The sequence below is a fragment of the Convolutriloba macropyga genome, chromosome 11, assembly GCF_964194025.1.
Source record: "Convolutriloba macropyga chromosome 11, txConMacr16.3, whole genome shotgun sequence".
Taxonomy (NCBI): Eukaryota; Metazoa; Xenacoelomorpha; order Acoela; family Convolutidae; genus Convolutriloba; species Convolutriloba macropyga.
In genome coordinates this window covers 52,291,811-52,319,586 of record NC_134478.1, presented here as the reverse complement: position 1 = coordinate 52,319,586, position 27,776 = coordinate 52,291,811, and the positions used below count along the sequence as shown (strand labels likewise).

Here is a 27,776-nt window from a genome sequence, read left to right as displayed (position 1 = left end):
ACACTAGATTAGATGTAGCAGGAACCTCCAAGTTCTCCACGTTAGTTGCCTGACCAAAGTCCACTATATTTCCAGTAGAAGCTGCATTACAAAAATTTTGATACTCAGAAACCTTGAAGCATGTCCCCTTGACCGATCGCTGATCCACCCTAATTGAGAACTTGAAATAGCTGCCTTTGGCGCTCTTTGATTGCCGTACTGGGCTCACTTCTTCGATAACAGCAGAGGAGAAATCAGAAATATTGCTTCCAGACATGACACTGAAAAACAATGAAACCAATGAAAAAAACACCAAATATTCACTACATTTCCCACAGCCCCACATTTCACCCAGATCTGACCAAAAATTACATTTTTAAGGTCATCTGATGCTATTGATACAAACATTTGAAAGTCATTTTTTACAATTTCTGGCAGCCCCCAACCATCACCAGGGTCAAATCAGACCAAAAAAATCAAGTTCTAAGTCATCTAAGGCTATTGAGAGACATTTGAAAGCCATTTTTAAAATTTCTGGCAGCCCCCAGCCTTCAATAGGGTCAGATCTGCCCAAAAAATACATGTTCTTAGTCATCTAAGGATATTGAAAGGATTTTGAAAACCATTTTTTACAATTTCTGGCAGACCCCACCTTTCTCCAGGGTCAGATTTGACCAAAAAGTTAATTTCTAAGTCATCTAGGGCTATTGAGAGACATTTGAAAGCAATCTTTTACAATTTTTTGAAAGCCCCAACCCTTTTCCAGGGTCAGATCTTAACCAAAAAATCAATTTCTAAGTCATCTAAGGCTTTGAGAGACATTTGAAAGCCATTTTTTAAAAACTCTGGCAGCCCCCACCCACCACCAGGGTCAGATCAGACCAAACAATTCAATTTCTAAGTCATCTAAGAATATTGAGATATTTGAAAGCCATTTTTACTTCTGGAAGCCCCCACCCATCACCAAGGTCAGATCTGACCAAAAAATACATGTTCTTAGTCATCTAAGACTATTGAAAGGCAATTGAAAGTCATTTTTTACAATTTCTGGTAGTCCCCACCATTCTCCAGGGTCAGATCTGACCAAAAAATTCATTTTCTATGTCATATAAAGCTATTGAAAGGGTTTTGAATGCCGTTTTACCATTTCTGGCAGAACCCACCCATCACCAGTGTCAGATCAGACCAAAACTTTCAAATTCTAAGTCATCTAGGTCTATTGGGAGACAATTGAAAGCCATTTTTTACAATTTCTGGCCGCCCCCATTCATCACCAAGGTCAGATCTGACCCAAAAAATCAACTTCTAAGTCAACTAAAGCTATCGAAGGACATTTGAAGGCCGTTTCTTACTATTTCTGTCATTCACCACCAGGGTCAGATCAGACCAAAACTTTCAAATTCTAAGTCATCTAGGTCTATTGGGAGACAATTGAAAGCCATTTTTTACAATTTCTGGCCGCCCCCATTCATCACCAAGGTCAGATCTGACCCAAAAAATACAAATTCTAAGCCATCTAAAGCTATTGAAGGACATTTGAAGGCCGTTTTTTACTATTTCTGGCAGCCCACACCTTTCTCCATGGTCAGATCTGACTAAAAAATACACTTTCTAAGTCAAATAAGACTATTGAAATCCATGTGAAAGCCGTTTTTTACAATTTCTGGCAGCCCCCACCCATCACCAGGGTTAGATGTGACACAAAAATACAAACTCTAAGTCATCTAAAGCTATGGAAAGACATTTCAAGGCCGTTTGTGTATTATTTATGTCAGCCCCCCTACAACCAGGGTCAGATCTGACCAAACAAATACATTTTCTTAGTCATCTAAGGCTAATACAAATTCTAAGCCATCTAAAGCTATTGAAGGACATTTGAAGGCCGTTTTTTACTATTTCTGTCAGCCCCCACTTTTCTCCATGGTCAGATCTGACTAAAAAATACACTTTCTAAGTCAAATAAGACTATTGAAATCCATGCGAAAGCCGTTTTTTACAATTTCTGGCAGACCCCACCCATCACCAGGGTTAGATGTGACCCAAAAATACAAATTCTAAGTCATCTAAAGCTATTGAAGGACATTTCAAGGCCGTTTTTTACTATTTCTGGCAGCCCACACCTTTCTTCATGGTCAGATCTGACTAAAAAATACACTTTCTAAGTCAAATAAGACTATTGAAATCCATGCGAAAGCCGTTTTTTACAATTTCTGGCAGACCCCACCCATCACCAGGGTTAGATGTGACCCAAAAATACAAATTCTAAGTCATCTAAAGCTACTGAAGGACATTTGAAGGCCGTTTTTGTATTATTTATGTCAGCCCCCACCTACCACCAGGGTCAGATCTGACCAAACAAATACATTTTCTAAGTCATCTAAGGCTATTGGGAGAAACTTGAAAGCCATTTTTTACAATTTCTGGCAGCCCCCACTCATCACCTGGGTCAGATCTGACCAAAAAATGCATTTTCTAAGTCATCTAAAGCTATTGGGAGACATTTAAAAGCCATTTTTTACAATTTCTGGCAGCCCCACTTATCACCAGGGTCAGATCTGACCAGAAAAATACATTTTCTAAGTCATCTAAGGCTAATGGGAGACATTTGAAAGCCATTTTTTAAAATTTCTGGCAACCCCCACCCATCACCAGGGTCAGATCTGACCAAAAAAAACATTTTCTAAGTCATCTAAAGCTATTGGGAGACAATTAAAAGCCATTTTTTACAGTTTCTGGTAGCCCCCACTCATGACCAGGGTCAGATCTGACCAAATAATACATTTTCTAAGTCATCTAAGGCTATTGGGATGCATTTGAAAGCCATTTTTTACAAATTCTGGCAGCCCCCACCCATAAACAGGGTCAGATCTGACCAAAAATACATTTTCTAAGTCATCTAAAGCTATTGGGAGACAATTAAAAATCATTTTTTACAATTTCTGGCAGCCCCCACTCATCACCAGGGTCAGATCTGACCAAAAAATACATTTTCTAAGTCATTTAGGGCTATTGGGAGACATTTGAAAGGCATTTTTTTAAATTTCTGTCAGCCCCCACCCATCACCAGGGTCAGATCTGACCAAAAAATACATTTTCTAAGTCATCTAAGGCTAATGGGAGACAATTGAAAGCCTTTTTGTACAATTTGTGGCAGCCCCCACCCACCACCAGGGTCAGATCTGACCCAAAAAAACATTTTCTAAGTCATTTAAGGCTATTGGGAGACATTTGAAAGCCATTTTTTAAAATTTCTGTCAGCCCCCACCCATCACCAGGGTCAGATCTAACCAAAAAATACATTTTCTAAGTCATCTAAGGCTAATGGGAGACAATTGAAAGCCTTTTTGTACAATTTCTGGCAGCCCCCACCCACCAGCAGGGTCAGATCTGACCCAAAAAAACATTTTCTAAGTCATTTAAGGCTATTGGGAGACATTTGAAAGCCATTTTTTAAAATTTCTGTCAGCCCCCACCCATCACCAGGGTCAGATCTGACCAAAAAATACATTTTCTAAGTCATCTAAGGCTAATGGGAGACAATTGAAAGCCATTTTATACAATTTCTGGCAGCCCCCACCCACCACCAGGGTCAGATCTGACCCAAAAAATACATTTTCTAAGTCATCTAGGGCTAATGGGAGACAATTGAAAGCCTTTTTGTACAATTTCTGGCAGCCCCCACCCACCACCAGGGTCAGATCTGACCCAAAAAAACATTTTCTAAGTCATTTAAGGCTATTGGGAGACATTTGAAAGCCATTTTTTAAAATTTCTGTCAGCCCCCACCCATCACCAGGGTCAGATCTGACCAAAAAATACATTTTCTAAGTCATCTAAGGCTAATGGGAGACAATTGAAAGCCATTTTATGCAATTTCTGGCAGCCCCCACCCACCACCAGGGTCAGATCTGACCCAAAAAAACATTTTCTAAGTCATTTAAGGCTATTGGGAGACATTTGAAAGCCATTTTTTCAAATTTCTGGCAGCCCCCACCCATCACCAGGGTCAGATCTGACCAAAAAATACATTTTCTAAGTCATCTAAGGCTAATGGGAGACATTTGAAAGCCATTTTTTAAAATTTCTGGCAGCCCCCACCCATCAACAGGGTTAGATCTGACCAAAAAAACACTTTCGAAGTCATCTAAGGCTATTGGGATGCATTTGAAAGCCATTTTTTACAAATTTTGGCAGCCCCCACCCATCAAAAGGGTCAGATCTGACCAAAAAGTCATTTTCTAAGTCATCTAAGGCAATTGGGAGACATTTGAAAGCCATTTTTTACAATTTCTCGCAGCCCCCACCCATCACCAGGGTCTGATCTGACCAAAAAATAATTTTTTCTAAGTCATCTAAAGCTATTGGGAGACATTTAAAAGCCATTTTTTACAATTTCTGGCAGCCCCCTCTCATCACGAGGGTCAGATCTGACCAACAATACATTTTCTAAGTCATCTAAGGCTAATGGGAGACATTTGAAAGCCATTTTTCAAAATTTCTGGCAGCCCCCACCCATCACCTGAGGGTCAGATCTGACCAAAAAAATACATTTTCTAAGTCATCTAAAGCTATTGGGAGACAATTAAAAGCCATTTTTTTTACAATTTCGGGCAGCCCCCACTCATCACCAGGGTCGGATCTGACCAAAAAATACATTTTCTAAGTCATCTAAGGCTAATGGGAGACATTTGGAAGCCATTTTTTAAAATTTCTGGCAGCCCCCTCTCATCACGAGGGTCAGATCTGACCAACAAATACATTTTCTAAGTCATCTAAGGCTAATGGGAGACATTTGAAAGCCATTTTTCAAAATTTCTGGCAGCCGCCACCCATCACCAGAGGGTCAGATCTGACCAAAAAAATACATTTTCTAAGTCATCTAAAGCTATTGGGAGACAATTGAAAGCATTTTATACAATTTCTGGCAGCCCCCACCCACCACCAGGTTCAGATCTGACCCAAAAAACATTTTCTAAGTCATTTAAGGCTATTGGGAGACATTTGAAAGCCATTTTTTAAAATTTCTGGCAGCCCCCACCCATCACCAGGGTCAGATCTGACCAAAAAATACATTTTCTAAGTCATCTAAGGCTAATGGGAGACATTTGAAAGCCATTTTTTAAAATTTCTGGCAGCCCCAACCCATCAACAGGGTTAGATCTGACCAAAAAACACTTTCGAAGTCATCTAAGGCTATTGGGATGCATTTGAAAGCCATTTTTTACAAATTTTGGCAGCCCCCACCCATCAAAAGGGTCAGATCTGACCAAAAAGTCATTTTCTAAGTCATCTAAGGCAATTGGGAGACATTTGAAAGCCATTTTTTACAATTTCTCGCAGCCCCCACCCATCACCAGGGTCTGATCTGACCAAAAAATAATTTTTTCTAAGTCATCTAAAGCTATTGGGAGACATTTAAAAGCCATTTTTTACAATTTCTGGCAGCCCCCTCTCATCACGAGGGTCAGATCTGACCAACAAATACATTTTTTAAGTCATCTAAGGCTAATGGGAGACATTTGAAAGCCATTTTTCAAAATTTCTGGCAGCCCCCACCCATCACCTGAGGGTCAGATCTGACCAAAAAAATACATTTTCTAAGTCATCTTAAGCTATTGGGAGACAATTAAAAGCCATTTTTTTTTACAATTTCGGGCAGCCCCCACTCATCACCAGGGTCGGATCTGACCAAAAAATACATTTTCTAAATCATCTAAGGCTAATGGAAGACATTTGGAAGCCATTTTTTAAAATTTCTGGCAGCCCCCTCTCATCACGAGGGTCAGATCTGACCAACAAATACATTTTCTAAGTCATCTAAGGCTAATGGGAGACATTTGAAAGCCATATTTCAAAATTTCTGGCAGCCCCCACCCATCACCAGAGGGTCAGATCTGACCAAAAAAATACATTTTCTAAGTCATCTAAAGCTATTGGGAGACAATTAAAAGCCATTTTTTTTACAATTTCGGGCAGCCCCCACTCATCACCAGGGTCGGATCTGACCAAAAAATACATTTTCTAAGTCATCTAAGGCTAATGGGAGACATTTGAAAGCCATTTTTCAAAATTTCTGGCAGCCCCCACCCATCACCTGAGGGTCTGATCTGACCAAAAAATAATTTTTTCTAAGTCATCTAAAGCTATTGGGAGACATTTAAAAGCCATTTTTTACAATTTCTGGCAGCCCCCTCTCATCACGAGGGTCAGATCTGACCAACAAATACATTTTCTAAGTCATCTAAGGCTAATGGGAGACATTTGAAAGCCATTTTTCAAAATTTCTGGCAGCCCCCACCCATCACCTGAGGGTCAGATCTGACCAAAAAAATACATTTTCTAAGTCATCTAAAGCTATTGGGAGACAATTAAAAGCCATTTTTTTTACAATTTCGGGCAGCCCCCACTCATCACCAGGGTCGGATCTGACCAAAAAATACATTTTCTAAATCATCTAAGGCTAATGGAAGACATTTGGAAGCCATTTTTTAAAATTTCTGGCAGCCCCCTCTCATCACGAGGGTCAGATCTGACCAACAAATACATTTTCTAAGTCATCTAAGGCTAATGGGAGACATTTGAAAGCCATATTTCAAAATTTCTGGCAGCCCCCACCCATCACCAGAGGGTCAGATCTGACCAAAAAAATACATTTTCTAAGTCATCTAAAGCTATTGGGAGACAATTAAAAGCCATTTTTTTTACAATTTCGGGCAGCCCCCACTCATCACCAGGGTCGGATCTGACCAAAAAATACATTTTCTAAGTCATCTAAGGCTAATGGGAGACATTTGGAAGCCATTTTTTAAAATTTCTGGCAGCCCCCACCCACCACCAGGGTCAGATCTGACCAAAAAAAAACATTTTCTAAGTCATTTAAGGCTATTGGGAGACATTTGAAAGCCATTTGTTACAATTTCTGGCCGCCCCCACTCACCATCAGGGTCGGATCTGACCAAAAAATACATTTTCTAAGTCATCTAAGGCTAATGGGAGACATTTGAAAGCCATTTTTATACAATTTCTGGCAGCCCCCACCCACCACCAGGGTCAGATCTGACCCAAAAAAACATTTTCTAAGTCATTTAAGGCTATTGGGAGACACTTGAAAGCCATTTGTTACAATTTCTGGCCGCCCCCACCCATCACCAAGGTCAGATCTGACTCGAAAATTCAACTTCTAAGTCATCTAAAGCTATCGAAGGACATTTGAAGGCCGTTTTTTACTATTTCTGTTAGCCCCCACCAACCACCATGGTAAGATCTGACCAAAAAATACATTTTCGAAGTCATCTAAGGCTATTGGAGTGCATTTGAAAGCCCATTTTTTACAAATTCTGGCAGCCCCCACCCATCACCAGGGTCAGATCTGACCAAAAAAACATTTTCTAAGTCATCTAAGGCTATTGGGAGACATTTGAAAGCCATTATTTACATTTTCTGGCAGCCCCCACCCATCACCAGGGTCAGATCGGACCAAAAAATACATTTTCTAAGTCATCTAAAGCTATTGGGAGACATTTAAAAGCCATTTTTTTAAAATTTCTGGCAGCCCCCACCCATCACCAGGGTCAGATCTGACCAAAAAATACATTTTCTAAGTCATCTAAAGCTATTGGGAGACATTTAAAAGCCATTTTTTAAAATTTCTGGCAGCCCCCACCCATCACCAGGGTCAGATCTGACCAAAAAATAATTTTTTCTAAGTCATCTAAAGCTATTGGGAGACATTTAAAAGCCATTTTTTACAATTTCTGGCAGCCCCCTCTCATCACGAGGGTCAGATCTGACCAACAAATACATTTTCTAAGTCATCTAAGGCTAATGGGAGACATTTGAAAGCCATTTTTCAAAATTTCTGGCAGCCCCCACCCATCACCTGAGGGTCAGATCTGACCAAAAAAATACATTTTCTAAGTCATCTAAAGCTATTGGGAGACAATTAAAAGCCATTTTTTTTACAATTTCGGGCAGCCCCCACTCATCACCAGGGTCGGATCTGACCAAAAAATACATTTTCTAAATCATCTAAGGCTAATGGAAGACATTTGGAAGCCATTTTTTAAAATTTCTGGCAGCCCCCTCTCATCACGAGGGTCAGATCTGACCAACAAATACATTTTCTAAGTCATCTAAGGCTAATGGGAGACATTTGAAAGCCATATTTCAAAATTTCTGGCAGCCCCCACCCATCACCAGAGGGTCAGATCTGACCAAAAAAATACATTTTCTAAGTCATCTAAAGCTATTGGGAGACAATTAAAAGCCATTTTTTTTTTACAATTTCGGGCAGCCCCCACTCATCACCAGGGTCGGATCTGACCAAAAAATACATTTTCTAAGTCATCTAAGGCTAATGGGAGACATTTGGAAGCCATTTTTTAAAATTTCTGGCAGCCCCCACCCACCACCAGGGTCAGATCTGACCAAAAAAAAACATTTTCTAAGTCATTTAAGGCTATTGGGAGACATTTGAAAGCCATTTGTTACAATTTCTGGCCGCCCCCACTCACCACCAGGGTCGGATCTGACCAAAAAATACATTTTCTAAGTCATCTAAGGCTAATGGGAGACATTTGAAAGCCATTTTTATACAATTTCTGGCAGCCCCCACCCACCACCAGGGTCAGATCTGACCCAAAAAAAACATTTTCTAAGTCATTTAAGGCTATTGGGAGACACTTGAAAGCCATTTGTTACAATTTCTGGCCGCCCCCACCCATCACCAAGGTCAGATCTGACTCGAAAATTCAACTTCTAAGTCATCTAAAGCTATCGAAGGACATTTGAAGGCCGTTTTTTACTATTTCTGTTAGCCCCCACCAACCACCATGGTCAGATCTGACCAAAAAATACATTTTCGAAGTCATCTAAGGCTATTGGAGTGCATTTGAAAGCCCATTTTTTACAAATTCTGGCAGCCCCCACCCATCACCAGGGTCAGATCTGACCAAAAAAACATTTTCTAAGTCATCTAAGGCTATTGGGAGACATTTGAAAGCCATTATTTACATTTTCTGGCAGCCCCCACCCATCACCAGGGTCAGATCGGACCAAAAAATACATTTTCTAAGTCATCTAAAGCTATTGGGAGACATTTAAAAGCCATTTTTTTTAAAATTTCTGGCAGCCCCCACCAATCACCAGGGTCAGATCTGACCAAAAAATACATTTTCTAAGTCATCTAAAGCTATTGGGAGACATTTAAAAGCCATTTTTTAAAATTTCTGGCAGCCCCCACCCATCACCAGGGTCAGATCTGACCAAAAAATACCTTTTCTAAGTCATCTAAAGCTATTGGGAGACAATTAAAAGCCATTTTTTACAGTTTCTGGCAGCCCCCACTCATCACCATGGTAAGATCTGACCAAATAATACATTTTCTAAGTCATCTAAGGCTAATGGGAGACATTTGAAAGCCATTTTTATACAATTTCTGGCAGCCCCCACCCACCACCAGGGTCAGATCTGACCCAAAAAAACATTTTCTAAGTCATTTAAGGCTATTGGGAGACATTTGAAAGCCACTTGTTACAATTTCTGGCCGCCCCCATCCATCACCAAGGTCAGATCTGACCCAAAAAGTCAACTTCTAAGTCATCTAAAGCTATCGAAGAACATTTGAAGGCCGTTTTTTACTATTTCTGTTAGCCACCACCAACCACCATGGCCAGATCTGACCAAAAAACACATTTTCGAAGTCATCAAAGGCTATTGGGATGCATTTGAAAGCCATTTTTTACAAATTCTGGCAGCCCGCACCCATCAACAGGGTCAGATCTGACCAAAAAAACATTTTCTAAGTCATCTAAGGCTATTGGGAGACATTTGAAAGCCATTTTTTACAATTTCTTCAGCCCCCACCCATCACCAGCGTCAGATCTGACCAAAAAATACATTTTCTAAGTCATCTAAAGCTATTGGGAGACATTTTAAAGCCATTTTTTACAATTTCTGGCAGCCCCTCTAATCACCAGGGTCAGATCTGACCAAAAAATACATTTTCTAAGTCATCTAAGGCTAATGGGAGACATTTGAAAGCCATTTTTTAAAATTTATGGCAGCCCCCACCCATTACCAGGGTCATATCTGACCAAAAAATACATTTTCTAAGTCATCTAAGGCTAATGGGAGACATTTGAAAGCCATTTTTTATTATTTCTGGCAGCCCCCACTCATCATCAGGGTCAGATCTGACCAAAAAATACATTTTCTAAGTCATCTAAGGCTATTGGGAGACATTTGAAAGCCATTTTTTAAAATTTCTGGCAGCCCCCACCCATCACCAGGGTCAGATCTGACCAAAAAATACATTTTCTAAGTCATCTAAGGCTAATGGGAGACATTTGAAAGCCATTTTTTACTATTTCTGGCAGCCCCCACTCATCACCAGGGTCAGATCTGACCAAAAAATACATTTTCTAAGTCATCTAAGGCTAATGGGAGACATTTGAAAGCCATTTTTTAAAATTTCTGGCAGCCCCCACCCATCATCAGGGTCAGATCTGACCAAAAATACATTTTCTAAGTCATCTAAAGCTATTGGGAGACAATTAAATCCATTTTTTACAATTTCTGGCTGCCCCCTCTCATCACGAGGGTCAGATCTGACCAACAAATACATTTTCTAAGTCATCTAAGGCTAATGGGAGACATTTGAAAGCCATTTTTCAAAATTTCTGGCAGCCCCCACCCATCACCTGAGGGTCAGATCTGACCAAAAAAATACATTTTCTAAGTCATCTAAAGCTATTGGGAGACAATTAAAAGCCATTTTTTTTACAATTTCGGGCAGCCCCCACTCATCACCAGGGTCGGATCTGACCAAAAAATACATTTTCTAAATCATCTAAGGCTAATGGAAGACATTTGGAAGCCATTTTTTAAAATTTCTGGCAGCCCCCTCTCATCACGAGGGTCAGATCTGACCAACAAATACATTTTCTAAGTCATCTAAGGCTAATGGGAGACATTTGAAAGCCATATTTCAAAATTTCTGGCAGCCCCCACCCATCACCAGAGGGTCAGATCTGACCAAAAAAATACATTTTCTAAGTCATCTAAAGCTATTGGGAGACAATTAAAAGCCATTTTTTTTTACAATTTCGGGCAGCCCCCACTCATCACCAGGGTCGGATCTGACCAAAAAATACATTTTCTAAGTCATCTAAGGCTAATGGGAGACATTTGGAAGCCATTTTTTAAAATTTCTGGCAGCCCCCACCCACCACCAGGGTCAGATCTGACCAAAAAAAAACATTTTCTAAGTCATTTAAGGCTATTGGGAGACATTTGAAAGCCATTTGTTACAATTTCTGGCCGCCCCCACTCACCACCAGGGTCGGATCTGACCAAAAAATACATTTTCTAAGTCATCTAAGGCTAATGGGAGACATTTGAAAGCCATTTTTATACAATTTCTGGCAGCCCCCACCCACCACCAGGGTCAGATCTCACCCAAAAAAACATTTTCTAAGTCATTTAAGGCTATTGGGAGACACTTGAAAGCCATTTGTTACAATTTCTGGCCGCCCCCACCCATCACCAAGGTCAGATCTGACTCGAAAATTCAACTTCTAAGTCATCTAAAGCTATCGAAGGACATTTGAAGGCCGTTTTTTACTATTTCTGTTAGCCCCCACCAACCACCATGGTCAGATCTGACCAAAAAATACATTTTCGAAGTCATCTAAGGCTATTGGAGTGCATTTGAAAGCCCATTTTTTACAAATTCTGGCAGCCCCCACCCATCACCAGGGTCAGATCTGACCAAAAAAACATTTTCTAAGTCATCTAAGGCTATTGGGAGACATTTGAAAGCCATTATTTACATTTTCTGGCAGCCCCCACCCATCACCAGGGTCAGATCGGACCAAAAAATACATTTTCTAAGTCATCTAAAGCTATTGGGAGACATTTAAAAGCCATTTTTTTTAAAATTTCTGGCAGCCCCCACCAATCACCAGGGTCAGATCTGACCAAAAAATACATTTTCTAAGTCATCTAAAGCTATTGGGAGACATTTAAAAGCCATTTTTTAAAATTTCTGGCAGCCCCCACCCATCACCAGGGTCAGATCTGACCAAAAAATACCTTTTCTAAGTCATCTAAAGCTATTGGGAGACAATTAAAAGCCATTTTTTACAGTTTCTGGCAGCCCCCACTCATCACCATGGTAAGATCTGACCAAATAATACATTTTCTAAGTCATCTAAGGCTAATGGGAGACATTTGAAAGCCATTTTTATACAATTTCTGGCAGCCCCCACCCACCACCAGGGTCAGATCTGACCCAAAAAAACATTTTCTAAGTCATTTAAGGCTATTGGGAGACATTTGAAAGCCACTTGTTACAATTTCTGGCCGCCCCCATCCATCACCAAGGTCAGATCTGACCCAAAAAGTCAACTTCTAAGTCATCTAAAGCTATCGAAGAACATTTGAAGGCCGTTTTTTACTATTTCTGTTAGCCACCACCAACCACCATGGCCAGATCTGACCAAAAAACACATTTTCGAAGTCATCAAAGGCTATTGGGATGCATTTGAAAGCCATTTTTTACAAATTCTGGCAGCCCGCACCCATCAACAGGGTCAGATCTGACCAAAAAAACATTTTCTAAGTCATCTAAGGCTATTGGGAGACATTTGAAAGCCATTTTTTACAATTTCTTCAGCCCCCACCCATCACCAGCGTCAGATCTGACCAAAAAATACATTTTCTAAGTCATCTAAAGCTATTGGGAGACATTTTAAAGCCATTTTTTACAATTTCTGGCAGCCCCTCTAATCACCAGGGTCAGATCTGACCAAAAAATACATTTTCTAAGTCATCTAAGGCTAATGGGAGACATTTGAAAGCCATTTTTTAAAATTTATGGCAGCCCCCACCCATTACCAGGGTCAGATCTGACCAAAAAATACATTTTCTAAGTCATCTAAGGCTAATGGGAGACATTTGAAAGCCATTTTTTACTATTTCTGGCAGCCCCCACTCATCATCAGGGTCAGATCTGACCAAAAAATACATTTTCTAAGTCATCTAAGGCTATTGGGAGACATTTGAAAGCCATTTTTTAAAATTTCTGGCAGCCCCCACCCATCACCAGGGTCAGATCTGACCAAAAAATACATTTTCTAAGTCATCTAAGGCTAATGGGAGACATTTGAAAGCCATTTTTTACTATTTCTGGCAGCCCCCACTCATCACCAGGGTCAGATCTGACCAAAAAATACATTTTCTAAGTCATCTAAGGCTAATGGGAGACATTTGAAAGCCATTTTTTAAAATTTCTGGCAGCCCCCACCCATCATCAGGGTCAGATCTGACCAAAAATACATTTTCTAAGTCATCTAAAGCTATTGGGAGACAATTAAATCCATTTTTTACAATTTCTGGCTGCCCCCACTCATCATCAGGGTCAGATCTGACCAAAAAATACATTTTCTAAGTCATCTAAGGCTAATGGGAGACATTTGAAAGCCATTTTTTAAAATTTCTGGCAGCCCCCACCCATCACCAGGGTCAGATCTGACCAAAAAATACATTTTCTAAATCATCTAAGGCTAATGGGAGACATTTGAAAGCCATTTTTTACTATTTCTGGCAGCCCCCACTCATCATCAGGGTCAGATCTGACCAAAAAATACATTTTCTAAGTCATCTAAGGCTAATGGGAGACATTTGAAAGCCATTTTTATACAATTTCTGGCAGCCCCCACCCACCACCAGGATCAGATCTGACCCAAAAACACATTTTCTATGTCATTTAAGGCTATTGGGAGACATTTGAAAGCCATTTGTTACAATTTCTGGCCGCCCCCACCCATCACCAAGGTCAGATCTGACTCGAAAATTCAACTTCTAAGTCATCTAAAGCTATCGAAGGACATTTGAAGGCCGTTTTTTACTATTTCTGTTAGCCCCCACCAACCACCATGGTCAGATCTGACAAAAAAATTATTTTTCGAAGTCATCTAAGGCTATTGGGATGCATTTGAATGCCATTTTCTGCAAATTCTGGCAGCCCCCACCCATCACCAGGGTCAGATCTGACAAAAAAAACATTTTCTAAGTCATCTAAGGCTATTGGGAGACATTTGAAAGCCATTTTTTACAAATTCAGGCAGCCCCCACCCATCACCAGGGTCAGATCTGACCAAAAAATACATTTTCTAAGTCATCTAAAGCTATTGGGAGACATTTAAAAGCCATTTTTACCATTTCTGGCAGCCCCCACTCATCACCAGGGTCAGATCTGACCAAAAAATACATTTTCTAAGTAATCTAAGGCCAATGGGAGACGTTTGAAAGCCATTTTTTAATATTTCGGGCAGCACCCACCCATCACCAGGGTCAGATCTGACCAAAAAATACATTTTCTAAGTCATCTAAAGCTATTGGGAGACATTTAAAAGCCATTTTTTACATTTTCTGGCAGCCCCCACTCATCACCAGGGTCAGATCTGACCAAAAACTACATTTTCTAAGTCATCTAAGGCTATTGGGAGACATTTGAAAGCCAGTTTTTACAAATTCTGGCAGCCCCTACTCATCACCAGGGTCAGATCTGACCAAAAAATACATTTTATAGGTCATCTAAGGCTAATGGGAGACATTTGAAAGCCATTTTTTACAATTTCTGGCAGCCCCCACCCATCAACAGGATCAGATCTGACCAAAAAATGCTTTTTCTAAGTCATCTAAGGCTAATGGGAGACAATTGAAAGCCACTTTTTACAATTTCTGGCAGCCCCCACCCATCACAAGGATCAGATCTGAACAAAAAATACATTTTCTAAGTCATAAAAGGCTAATGTGAGACAATTGACAGCCAATTTTTACTGTTTCTGGCAGCCACCACCCACCACCAGGGTCAGATCTGACCAAAGAATGCATTCTCAAAATCATCTAAGGCTATTGGGAGACATTTGAAAGCCATTTTTTTTTACAACTTCTGGCAGACCAAACTCTTCACCAGTGTCAGATCTGACAAAAAATACATGTTCTTAGTCATCTAAGGCTATTGAAAGGCATTTGAAAATGATTTTTTTACAATTTCTGCAGCCCCCACCCATCACTAGGGTCATATCAGACCGAAAAATTCAAATTCTAAGTCAAAGGCTAATGGGAGACATTTGAAAGCCATTTTTATACATTTTCTGGCAGCCCCCACCCACCACCAGGGTCAGATATGACCCGAAAATTCAACTTCTAAGTCATCTAAAGCTATCGAAGAACATTTGAAGGCCGTTTTTTACTATTTCTGTTAGCCCCCACCAACCACCATGGTCAGATCTGACCAAAAAATACATTTTCAAAGTCATCTAAGGCTATTGGGATGCATTTGAAAGCCATTTTTTACAAATTCTGGCAGCCCCCAACCATCAACAGGGTCAGATCTGACCAAAAAAAAACATTTTCTAAGTCATCTAAGGCTAATGGGAGACATTTGAAAGCCATTTTTAAAAATTTCTGGCAGCCCCCACCCATCACCAGGGTCAGATCTGACCAAAAAATACATTTTCTAAGTCATCTAAAGCTATTGGGAGACATTTAAAAGCCATTTTTTTTTTAGAATTTCTGGCAGCCCCCACTCATCACCAGGGTCAGATCTGACCAAAAAATACATTTTCTAAGTCATCTAAGTCTAATGGGAGACATTTGAAAGCCAATTTTTAAAATTTCTGGCAGCCGCCACCCATCACCAGGGTCAGATCTGACCAAAAATACATTTTCTAAGTCATCTAAAGCTATTGGGAGACAATTAAAAGCCATTTTTTACAATTTCTGGCAGCCCCCACTCATCACCAGGGTCAGATCTGACCAAAAAATACACTTTCTAAGTCATCTAAGGCTAATGAGAGACATTTGAAAGCCATTTTTATACAATTTCTGGCAGCCCCCACCCACCACCAGGGTCAGATCTGACCCAAAAAAACATTTTCTAAGTCATTTAAAGCTATTGGGAGACATTTGAAAGCCATTTGTTACAATTTCTGGCCGCCCCCACCCATCACCAAGGTCAGATCTGACTCGAAAATTCAACTTCTAAGTCATCTAAAGCTATCGAAGGACATTTGAAGGCCGTTTTTTACTATTTCTGTTAGCCCCCACCAACCACCATGGTCAGATCTGACCAAAAAATACATTTTCGAAGTCATCTAAGGCTATTGGGATGCATTTGAAAGCCACTTTTTACAAATTCTGGCAGCCCCCACCCATCACCCATCACCAGGGTCAGATCTGACCAAAAAAAACATTTTCTAAGTCATCTAAGGCTATTGGGAGACATTTAAAAGCAATTTTTTACAATTTCTGGCAGCCCCCACTCATCACCAGGATCAGATCTGACCAAAAAATACATTTTCTAAGTCATCTAAGGCCAATGGAAGACATTTGAAAGCCATTTTTTAATATTTCTGGCAGCCCCCACCCATCACCAGGGTCAGATCTGACCAAAAAACATTTCTAAGTCATTTAAGGCTATTGGGAGACATTTGAAAGCCATTTGTAACAATTTCTGGCCGCCCCCACCCATCACCAAGGTCAGATCTGACCCAAAAATTCAACTTCTATGTCATTTAAAGCTATCGAAGGACATTTGAAGGCCGTTTTTTACTATTTCTGTCAGCCCCCACCAACCACCATGGTCAAATCTGACTAAAAGACACATTTTCGAAGTCATCTAAGGCTATTGGGATGCATTTGAAAGCCATTTTTTACAAATTCTGGCAGCCCCCACCCATCACCAGGGTCAGAACTGACCAAAAAAACAATTTCTAAGTCATCTAAGGCTATTGGGAGACATTTGAAAGCCATTTTTACAATTTTTGGCAGCCCCCACCCATCACCAGGGTCAGATCTGACCAAAAAATACATTTTCTAAGTCATCTAAGGCTATTGGGAGACATTTGAAAGCCATTTTTTACAAATTCTGGCAGCCCCTACTCATCACCAGGGTCAGATCTGACCAAGAAATACATTTTCTAAGTCATAAAAGGCTATTGAAAGGCTTCTGAAAGCCAATTTTTACCGTTTCTGGCAGCCACCACCCACCACCCGAGTCAGATCAGAACAAAAAATTAAATTTCTAGGTCATCAAATGTTAGTGGGAGACATTTGATAGCCATTTAACATTTCTGGCAGCCCCCACCCACCCCAAGGTCAGATCTGACCAAAGAATGCATTCTCAAAGTCATCTAAGGCTATTGGGAGACATTTGAAAGCCATTTTTTTTACAACTTCTGGCAGACCGCACTCTTCACCATTGTCAGATCTGACAAAAAAATACATGTTCATAGTCATCTAAGGCTATTGAAAGGCAATTGAAAATGATTTTTTTTACAATTTCTGGCAGCCACCACCCATCACCAGGGTCAGATCAGACCACAAAATTCAAATTCTAAGTCATCTAAGGCTATTGAGAGACATTTGAAAGCCATTGTTTACAATTTCTGGCAGAATGCGCCCTTCACCAGGGTCAGATCTGAGCAATAAAAACATTTTCTAAGTCATCTAAGGCTATTGAAAGGCATTTGAAAATCAGTTTTTACCATTTATGGCAGTCCCCACCATTCTGCAGGGTCAGATCTGACCAAAAAATACATGTTCTTAGTCATCTAAGGCTATTGGGAGACATTTCAAAGTCAATTTTTACAACTTCTGGCAGACCCCACCATTCACCAGGGCCAGCTCTGACCAAAAAATACATTTTATAAGTCATAAAGGGCGATTGAAAGGCTTCTGAAAGCCAACTTTTACCGTTTCTGGGAGCCACCACCCACCACCCGAGAAAGATCTGATAAAAAAATTAAATTTCTAAGTCATCGAAGGATAATGGGAGACATTTGAAAGTCAATTTTTACAATTTCTGGCAGACCCCATCATTCACCAGGATCAGATCTGACCAAAAAATGCTTTTTCTAAGTCATCTAAAGCTATTGGGAGACATTTAAAAGCCATTTTTTACAATTTCTGGCAGCCCCCACTCATCACCAGGGTCAGATCTGACCAAAAAATACATTTTCTAAGTCATAAAAGGCAATTGAAAGGCTTCTGAAAGCCAATTTTTACCGTTTCTGGCAGCCACCACCTACCACCCGAGAAAGATTTGATAAAAAAATTAATTTTCTAAGTCATCAAAGGTTAGTGGGAGACATTTGAAAGCCATTTTTTAACATTTCTGGCAGCGCCCATCCATCCCCAAGGCCAGATCGGACCAAAGAATGCATTTTCTAAGTCATCTAAGGCTTTTGGGAGACATTTGAAGCCATTATTTTTACAACTTCTGGCAGACCCCCACCCTTCACCAGGGTCAGATCTGACCAAAAAATACATGTTCTTAGTCATATAAGGCTATTAAAAGGCATTTGAAAACCGTTTTTTTTTTAAACAATTTTTGGCAGCCCCCACCCATCACCAGGGTCAGATCTGACCAAAAAATGCTTTTTCTAAGTCATCTAAAGCTATTGGGAGACATTTAAAAGCCATTTTTTACAATTTCTGGCAGCCCCCACTCATCACCAGGGTCAGATCTGACCAAAAAATTTATTTTCTAAGTCATCGGAGGCTATTGGGGGACATTTGAAAGCCATTTTTTTTACAACTTCTGGCAGACCCCCACCCTTCACCAGGGTCAGATATGACCAAAAAATACATGTTCTTAGTCATATAAGGCTATTAAAAGGCATTTGAAAACCATTTTTTTAACAATTTTTGGCAGCCCCCACCCATCACCAGGGTCAGATCTAACCAGAAAAAGCTTTTTCTAAGTCATCTAAGGCTATTGGGAGACATTTTAAAGTCAATCTCATACAATTTATGGCAGCCCCCACCCACCACCAGGGTCAGATCTGACCCAAAAAAAAACATTTTCTAAGTCATCTGAGGCTATTGGGGGACATTTGAAGCCACTTTTTTACAACTTCTGGCAGACCCCATCCTTCACCAGGGTCAGATCTGACCAAAAAATACATGTTATTAGTCATATAAGGCTATTAAAAGGCATTTGAAAACCGTTTTTGTACAATTTTTGGCAGCCCCCACCAATCACCAGGGTCAGATCTGACCAAAAAATGCTTTTTCTAAGTCATCTAAGGCTATTGGGAGACATTTGAAAGTCAATTTTTACAATTTCTGGCAGACCCCACCATTCACCAGGGTCAGCTCTGACCAAAAAATACATTTTCTAAGTCATAAAAGCTCTTCTGAAAGCCAATTTTTACCGTTTCGGGCAGCCACCACCCACCACCCGAGATAGATCAGACCAAAAAATTAAAATTCTAAGTCTTCAAAGGTTAATGGGAGACATTTGAAAGCCATTTTGTAACATTTCTGTCAGCCCCCACCCATTCCCAAGGTCAGATCTGACCAAAGAATGCATTTTCTAAGTCATCTAAGGCTATTGGGAGACAAGTGAAAGCCATTTTTTTCACAATTTCTGGCAGCCCCCACCCATCACCAGGGTCAGATCAGACCAAAAATTCAAATTCTAACTCATCTAAGGCTATTGAGAGACATTTGAAAGCCATTGTTTACAATTTCTGGTCGATTGCTCCCTTCACCAGGGTCAGATCTGACCAATAAATACATTTTCTAAGTCATCTAAGGCTATTGGGAGACATTTGAAAGCCATTTTTTACAATTTTGGCAGACCCTACCCTTCACCAGGATCAGATCTGACCGAAATATACATTTTAAAAGGAACCAACATTAGCCCGTACACAAACTGGCGACCACATGAACGACTGTGGCTGAGTTAACCATTTTGGAAAAACCTAAAAAAGAAAACATGAACTTGAATCTTGCAAATTAGAAGAACTTCAGTCTTCCAGAACTTTTCTAAACTTGGGAAGAACTTCAGTCTTCAGTCATCATTCATTTTCAGTTAGCATATATTTTGTTGAAACACTCAAACAGAGCAAGTCATTTTGATACAGCGCAACTGATGCAATTTGACCTTCATTCACACTGCAAATTTTATTACTTCCCTTTGAAAACATTTTGTCTCAACTCAAAACATCTGAACAAATATTCACCGAAAATGAAAAGAAGATTCGTTTCCCTGATAACAATCGATGCAACCATTAAATCGGGCTATTGTAATGAGAGTTATGCAAAAGATCAACTACAAAAGTTAGTGTTAAAAGCAGAGGAGAATTGTTCGGACCCTTATGCAGGCTACTCTGTGAAAGAAAAATTCAAAGAAGGCTACTTGAGCTGCAGAATAAAGTTCGAGAACAGAAAAGTGAGTTACCAATCATTTTGACAAAAGAACAATTTCTTACAAACCTACTAAATAAACAAATTATTTAGGACGCTCTACACTGCTATGGTATCAGCAGAGATCATGAAATCATCAATCTCCTCAAATGCCAAATGAAGGTAAGGGCTCTAAGAGATGACTTTTCGGCCACTCCTGATCGACAGCGCGATCCAACTCCACCAGCTGGACAAGGTCGGTTCCTAGAGGTGAAGTTAGTAGGGAAGAGGCACAGCAACCTAGCATCAAAACAAGAAGCAAAACGGAGAATTACGGAAGTGGTGATTATGACAGGAAAAAAGACAACATTGAGCCGTTATCGGAGTTTCCGGGTCAAGGTGAAGAGAAAAAGAAAGCTTGTCGCTATAGTCAAGTTTCTGCACTCCTCTGACGCCAGTCACTGCCTGGATACAATCGCTGAACATCCTTCCCTGACAACGTGGCATTGTGTAGTACGGCCACAATGTTTCCAACGCCGTAGTCCTTTCTTCCAGGAAACCTACGAACACGTCAAAGCCCCCAATGTGTTCAAAGATCGGGATGAATTTGATAAGGGCTGGAGACAGAAGTCTTTGAATGCTAAACGCGCATATAACGAAACCCGTAGGAGGATCAATGGCTTCATTGCAACACGAGACCCTGCAAAAAGGGAAGCTTTGAGGGAGAAAAGACGACTTCAGGGAGAACGAAAACGCCTATTACAAAACAGTCGATAAAATTACAACTGGTGTTTCTGTTTGCTGTTGTTACTTTAGCGTAGATAAAGAGAAATTGTAGATATTATATTGATGGTGCAAAGAGTTCGGCCCACACCCAGTTTCGAACCCGGGTCTATCGCCCAAGAGGAACTAATTGTACCACTAGACCAAATCCCACATCTACTTCTAAGATGAAAAGCAAAACCCTTTCAAGCAGTAAAACACCACTCCAAGTTGACTTTTAGTCGACTCCAAAAAATGTGTGAACAGATCTTAAAAAAAAAGACAGCACACCAATACAATTCAAATTCTTTGAATTGTAAAAAACATTTTCTAACAGAAACAAAAACGACCACCAATCAGACTCAATCCAGATCATTGTACACACATTTCGCGTGCTTGAAAAGGGGCTAGGAAACAGTAGTTTCTAAAGCAATTTTTTTATCGGTGAGTTAGGAGATAGTTTGAACACTGCTCTGGAGTGGGGCCTCAGCTTGGAAATAAACCTCCCCTTCCCCTCTGTATAAATCGACCGACAACTTAATAAATCGACAACTTAATAAATCGACAACTTAATAATATATCGACAACTTAATAAATCGACAACTTAATAAATCGACAGCTTGATAAATGCAAAAGTTTGAATTCTCACATAAAATTATATTGGAGTGAATGAGTTAATCTACAAATAGTTTACAATTGTTATTTTTCTATTTTCTATTCTGAGATTTTTTTTGTGTATTTATGTCTGCTGGTTGTAATAAATTGATGTTTGCGTAATCCATTTAAGTAGATTACGGTGCCTCTAATTGTTACTATCATAGATGATCATATCTGATGCCCGATTTCAATTTAATATAACAGGACTTGACACCATATCAAATACTGATTTTATTTAGCTATTTTTTTTACTTTGTACAACCCCCTCCAACCCCCCCCCCCCCACCCCACGCCACTCCCTCACTCCTCACACTCACTTGCATTGCTGTTTTCCTCGACATAAATAACACTGTCCTGGCTGACCCATTCTGGTGCCTCGTCATTTGTGTTCAAAATCTCGACTTCCAACTCAAAGTAGTCCTCAATGTGCGGCTCGATGTCCCCCGCCAAAACTATCAGCTTCATTGGGTTCACTAGCAAGTTGCCCGATTTGTTCTCAAAGTCCAAATCGACGTTTTGCTTCAGGTAAATAGTCCCCGTCCAGTTTGCACCTGGAAAAATTTAATTGCATGCATGCAAAAAATTTTACCAATATGGAAATTGGCGATGAAGGCAAAATCTGCGCGATTTCAATTGTGTATAGCTACTGAAAATGCAATATTGCTGAAAACAGTCGAAATTTTCAAAATTTATTAATCAGTAGAGCGTTCACTTAAACAAAATTTCAACGGTTTTCATCTCATATCTCTGTATAACCATAATTTTTGTTTTTATTTAAATTTGACAGACAGTACTGACGTTTTTTTTACAGTACTGAAAATTTGCGCTTACAGCACTGAAATTGAACACTGATTCATTGCTGATTTTATCTTAAACAAGGAGGCTCGGTAATGTGCGTTCGCAAATAATATTCTGACCCCGCTCATCCATATTTTGTCTTAATTGTCAACTTAATGAGGAGGAGATAAGAAGTACTCAAAACTTCAAATATTGTCCATTCACATATTGTTGTATGAGTAAAAAATTGTCACAGATTTCAACCTCTAAATGAAATAATCAATGACGCATTAGAGGACTGTTCGGACCTGCTATTAATTTTGGAACCTGTCGTTGGGACATTCCGGACAGTTGGGACTTACAAGTCAAGAAAAACTCAAAAACAAAACAAGAAACATTAATTACGGAAAAGATTCAACATCTTTTATTTGAAGAAAAATTCAGTAACCAAGTCCGAAAGGTATCAGATAAAACCTAAACTAAACAAATCAACATAGTAAAAGCAGACGCGACTTGTCTTTTATGAGAACTGAAAAAAATAAAGGGGTAAAGCTCAAAAATCAGTTGAATTTCGGAACCAAATAAAATCCGAAGTCAAAACAACCGTCAACTTTCTACCAAAAATACTAAATGAATCCAAATGTCACAATTTGAGTAGCCAACACCAACTTTCTTTAGAGACACTAATTGGTAAGACTAGAAAAATAACAATAATTACAAGCAAGACCAAAAAAGACAACAAAATTGCAAATACACAAAACTTTGAAATGATTGGAAGACATAAAAATATTTTATATATCCGCATTGCATAACTTGAACATCATTGAAATCGGTTTTTAAAGCGGCAGTAAGATAACAAAAGGAACCAGAAACGTAGACCCGTTTCATACGCTCACAATTTTATTAGAGAAAACTCAGTGCCAAAGTAATAAAAACGTCGGTTGAAGCGAAATTAGCAGAGATTAGTGTTTACTTCACATGAAATGCATGGGAACTACATGTAAAATGAGAAAATTAAGGTTAAAAATTTTGAAAAGTTCAAAAATAACACTACGTTTGTGAAACACGTAAATCAATGTCATTAAGACCATCTTCTGTCTACTGCAAGAGTTTAAAAAATTCATCAATAACTCAATATGAATAAAACTGGAAAAAGTGTTGAGGTGGGATTTATAGCTTGTGTGGTGTTTTAGCAAAAGAAAAAAAGTCAAAATTAAATCAAACCACGAAATGAAAAAATTTTAAGAAAAACTCATAGTATGAAATTCATAAAACAATCAATTAAAGCATAACAATGCTAATGAATTTTTAGTTTTACTCATAATAAGAACAAAGCTGTCATCATTAGAACTAAGTTACTAGTTGAGAAAAATGGTTTTGACGGTCGCAAACATAAAAATTTTACTTATCTTTTTTTTTTCAAACAACCATATTCAAAGTTATAAGAGCCATTATTTAAAACACAATATCTGTACAGATTAGTTTTTGTGCAACTAAAGAAAAACTGGGATCAGTCTTTGATGAGATTAAGCGACGAAATGACAAAAATAATGTAAAAGACGTGGCAGAAAAAATTCAAAAGAACTTTTTAAAAGAATTATATTCGCAGACACAGGAGCCATTAGGTGTTGACTGAAAAATTTAGATGGTTGCACTACTACTTCTCTGTGTTACTGAGCTAGATCCTTGACTATTGAGATTAAGTAATAAGATTACAGGAAGAGCAACAAATGCTGTCAAATCCTAAGAAGACATTGAAAAATTTTAGAAAACATTAGTCGGAGCCATTAAAAAAAGCGTTACTCTAAAATTGTAATTCTTCTCTTTTGGGCCTAAATTGATCCTAAAAGGGAACTATTGTTAAGTGAACTCTTGAATGAAATCTGATTCGACACTAATTGGGAAAAAATGGCCAGAAGATACTTGTTTGGAGATATTGTATTGGACGGCGCCCCAATACATTTTGAATTATTTTTCACCGTAGAAATCCACAATGAGACCAAAACTGGCCTTGCTATTACGCGACCGTTAAACAACTTACTTGTTTCAAATAGTTTTTGATTGACCTAAATTTAAATTAGCTAAAGGCCGGAAAATTGTAAGTTCCAGAGCATTTTTTTGGAAACCGGAGGTAAAAAATATCCCCTATCTCTATATACAAAAATTTGTCAGAAGTTTTGATGTATGTACTACTGGAATAGGAAAAAGTGGCCTAATGAAGCATATTTTTTGCTGTTTTGCTTGAAAAAAAATGGCGAGTTTTCAGAAATTTAGCAAAAATGGAAGCAGTAGATTCGCTTCAAGCAATTCACCGTCTTTTTTATCTTTTTTTAAAAAAACAATAACACTCTTGTAATTTTTTTTTGTAAAATTAATGAAAAATTGAAGGAAGCTCACAAAAAATGTGAACAAATCAACGGAAATGAGGATAATGTTCACACAAACTTCTTCAAACCTCGATAACTGCTTGAAAAGTAAAAAAAAAACCTTTTTATTTCGATAATCTACGCTTGACAAACTTTCTAATGATACCACTCACAATACTCTGTACGATGAAGATATAGATGGGCGAAAATAGACTTAACGAAAAAAACAAACACCGTTTAGCATATAGTTCCTTTGAACAATTAGTAAAACATACTTGTCTCATTTGTGACAGCAAAAGAGTTCGGAGGGTCTTCTGAGTAAATTGAGTATATAGTTTGGTTCACAACATGGTCCGAGTAAATTGCGTATATTTGCACGTCTCCAGCTGTCACATTCAAGTTCTCTGGTATCTGGATGGTCTGGTTTGGTTGCTGGATCTCAACCAGCCATTCTGAAACAATTATTTCATCTTTTTTTTCAGGAAAAAAACATTTGAATAGCTGGTTTTAATTTTGTCTCCTATTAACATCTGTTGTATTCACCTTTAAAAGCGTATAATTCTTTGGTTTGTTTATGTTTACATTTTCTTAATATACATCTGTTAACTTGTGAAATCTGGTTATGGACTCGATAGATTTAAACATTGAGCACGACCAGAACAAACTCGGCCTAACTTGGAAAATTTGTGAAATGAGGAGCAAGAATTACAACTTGTAGACAAACTGTGTTTGAAAAACACTAACTTGTTTTGTGGTCGAAAATCAAAGGTGTGCTTTCACAACTGTAGCTGTTGGTTTGAATGTAGATCGTATACCTGAAAAACAGAAACGAAAGAGAGTTTACTCATAATTATAAAAATGTTGAGCAAATCAGAACTGATCAGTGTTTCATTAAATTCGATTAAAACTTCACACAAATTTTATAGGATAACTCCCTTCATCACTCCCCCAGTCCTGCATGGCTAACTTTTTGCACTCTCCAAAAATTATGTTTTCCCCAATACCAACGCTTTGAAAGCGACCAACTTTTAATCACAGACAGACCGACTGAAAGCGAAAGTAATCTTGTAATAGTTTAACAGAAAATTAACGTATTCAACCCAATTCTCGTCATCAAAAACGTCAATATTTTTGCAAAGCAGAATAATAATCATGCTTACGTTAATTGCAAAACTTTATTTTCATTCGTGTAAAAGTAGGCCGACAATAAAGCAAGCCGAAAATTGAAATTGTGCAAAAGTGATAATCTTTCAGAAAAAATACATATTTATCCATTACAATCCAGACAGTTTATAGCATTTTTTAACATAACAGGGATTCCAAAGCACCAAAGAAACAACATGACCATTGTTGACCTTCATCGATGGCCATTTCTCTGACAACTCTGGGATGTATTCCGTAAACATCGGGCTTTGTATTGCATTCGATTGTACCCAGTGACTGTACCTTGGAAAGTTTTGGCCGCCCGGACCTTACTGGTCAGTTTGATTTAGTAGTAATTCTAAATATGTCCCATTATGTTAGATTGTTCCTGTTTAGTCATCTATCCATTATTTTGGAGAATTAATTTTTTAAATTGCCCAACAAGTTTTTGCGCCAAGTCTCAGATATTAGCGTTTTTTTTTTCATTCTGTTCAGCTCAAAAACAGACAAAAATTCATAATGTCCATGGTAAATACAGAATAGAAGTTCATTATGTTCAGGCTAAGTTCAGAATTGGACTCTGAATTTTATCATGAAATGGCTAAAAAGTGCCATGAGCAGAACTCTGATCATGGAAAAAATCATAATGAAATTTTCATGATTCAGTACTGAATTATTATGACACTTAGATCCGGGCGTCGTTTTCAACAATTCTGCCTACGTGCCTATCGGCTTGCTTAATTTGCATAAACATTGTGAGTACTGTAAACCTGCTGTAGTGTGGAGCCCAGTCTCTAGGTCGGGAAAATTAGGCGCAGCTCAAAACCACACCGTCAAAAAAGAAATTGCTTGGTTCTTAAACCGCTGTGAAGCGAACTGAGAGCCACCTCATGTAAAACAATGTTTCACATGACAAAATTATGGTCTCTCAGCAAATGAACGCAGCGATGCAATTCCACGTCTCTGGTGCTCTCATGAGCATATTGTTAATGAATGCACCAACCAAACTATTTTAACTTTATGTTCCATTGCAACAGCCAAATTGTAAATCAAGACACCAGAGCGCCCAAAAGAATGACAGCTGCTCCCCAGACATCCTTTCTAGCCAAACTTACAAACCGCAAAAATCCAGTAGGGAGATCGAAGCGCAGATTTTTTTAAACTGTTTTTTATCAACAACGGAAGTCAACTTCTGGGATAGAAATCCCGGATGAGACCTCTGTTTCTTTACATTAATACTTGTTGATATGACCAATCCCAAGCCCAATCATCAATAGAATTTAAAACGTTTAGGATGACGCTTTCAGAATTTACCAACAAAAACCAAGATGATACAAATTCCAGAAAATTAAGGAAGCAATTGTACAAAGAAATTCAGATGATACCAGCAAACAAGTATACTGCACGCGCATATAAACATAACACGCAGTTAGTAGCTATTATTGGAAAAACGACAATGTCCGTGAAATACTTGTAGAAGAATTTTTAGCCATCTTTCCGAAATGGCGTAATTGTCAGCTCAAACAATTGAATAGTGTGACAATATGACAAATGGGGGGGGGGGGGGGGGGGGAAGCCCAATTACTTCCACCGACCAATCATCAATAACCTTCTTACCCGAACAGTACAAGTAAGACTGAAATCTGGCAAACAGTTTGGAATTGTATAAAAAAGAAAACAAAGCTCAAATATTGGTCAGAAGGAGAGAGCGAATAAATGACTAGCACAAAACTAAACTCAAATAACTGATCATCAGTAATCTGTGACAACTGTTAAACGGAAGAATTATGTAATTGAAATTACGGGTTTACTCATAATCTAACCGATTCCCTGGTGAAGGCGTTTCTTGTTTCAGCAAATTTTCAAATAATTTCAAAAGTAATTAAAAAG

At 38.9% G+C, this 27,776-nt stretch overlaps 1 protein-coding gene across 1 annotated transcript in view; it reads right to left on the bottom strand.

Annotated features, from left to right (window-relative positions):
• The window catches only part of LOC142349168 (uncharacterized), a 155,842-nt gene that overhangs the window by 69,838 nt on the left and 58,228 nt on the right, over positions 1-27,776 (bottom strand). Inside the window, exons 14-16 of the mRNA XM_075400581.1 lie at positions 25,488-25,558; positions 25,019-25,195; positions 21,918-22,151 (exon numbers count right to left, since the gene is read on the bottom strand). Coding sequence (XP_075256696.1) covers positions 21,918-22,151; positions 25,019-25,195; positions 25,488-25,558 — 482 coding nt within the window. The remainder of the gene's footprint in view (positions 1-21,917; positions 22,152-25,018; positions 25,196-25,487; positions 25,559-27,776) is intronic.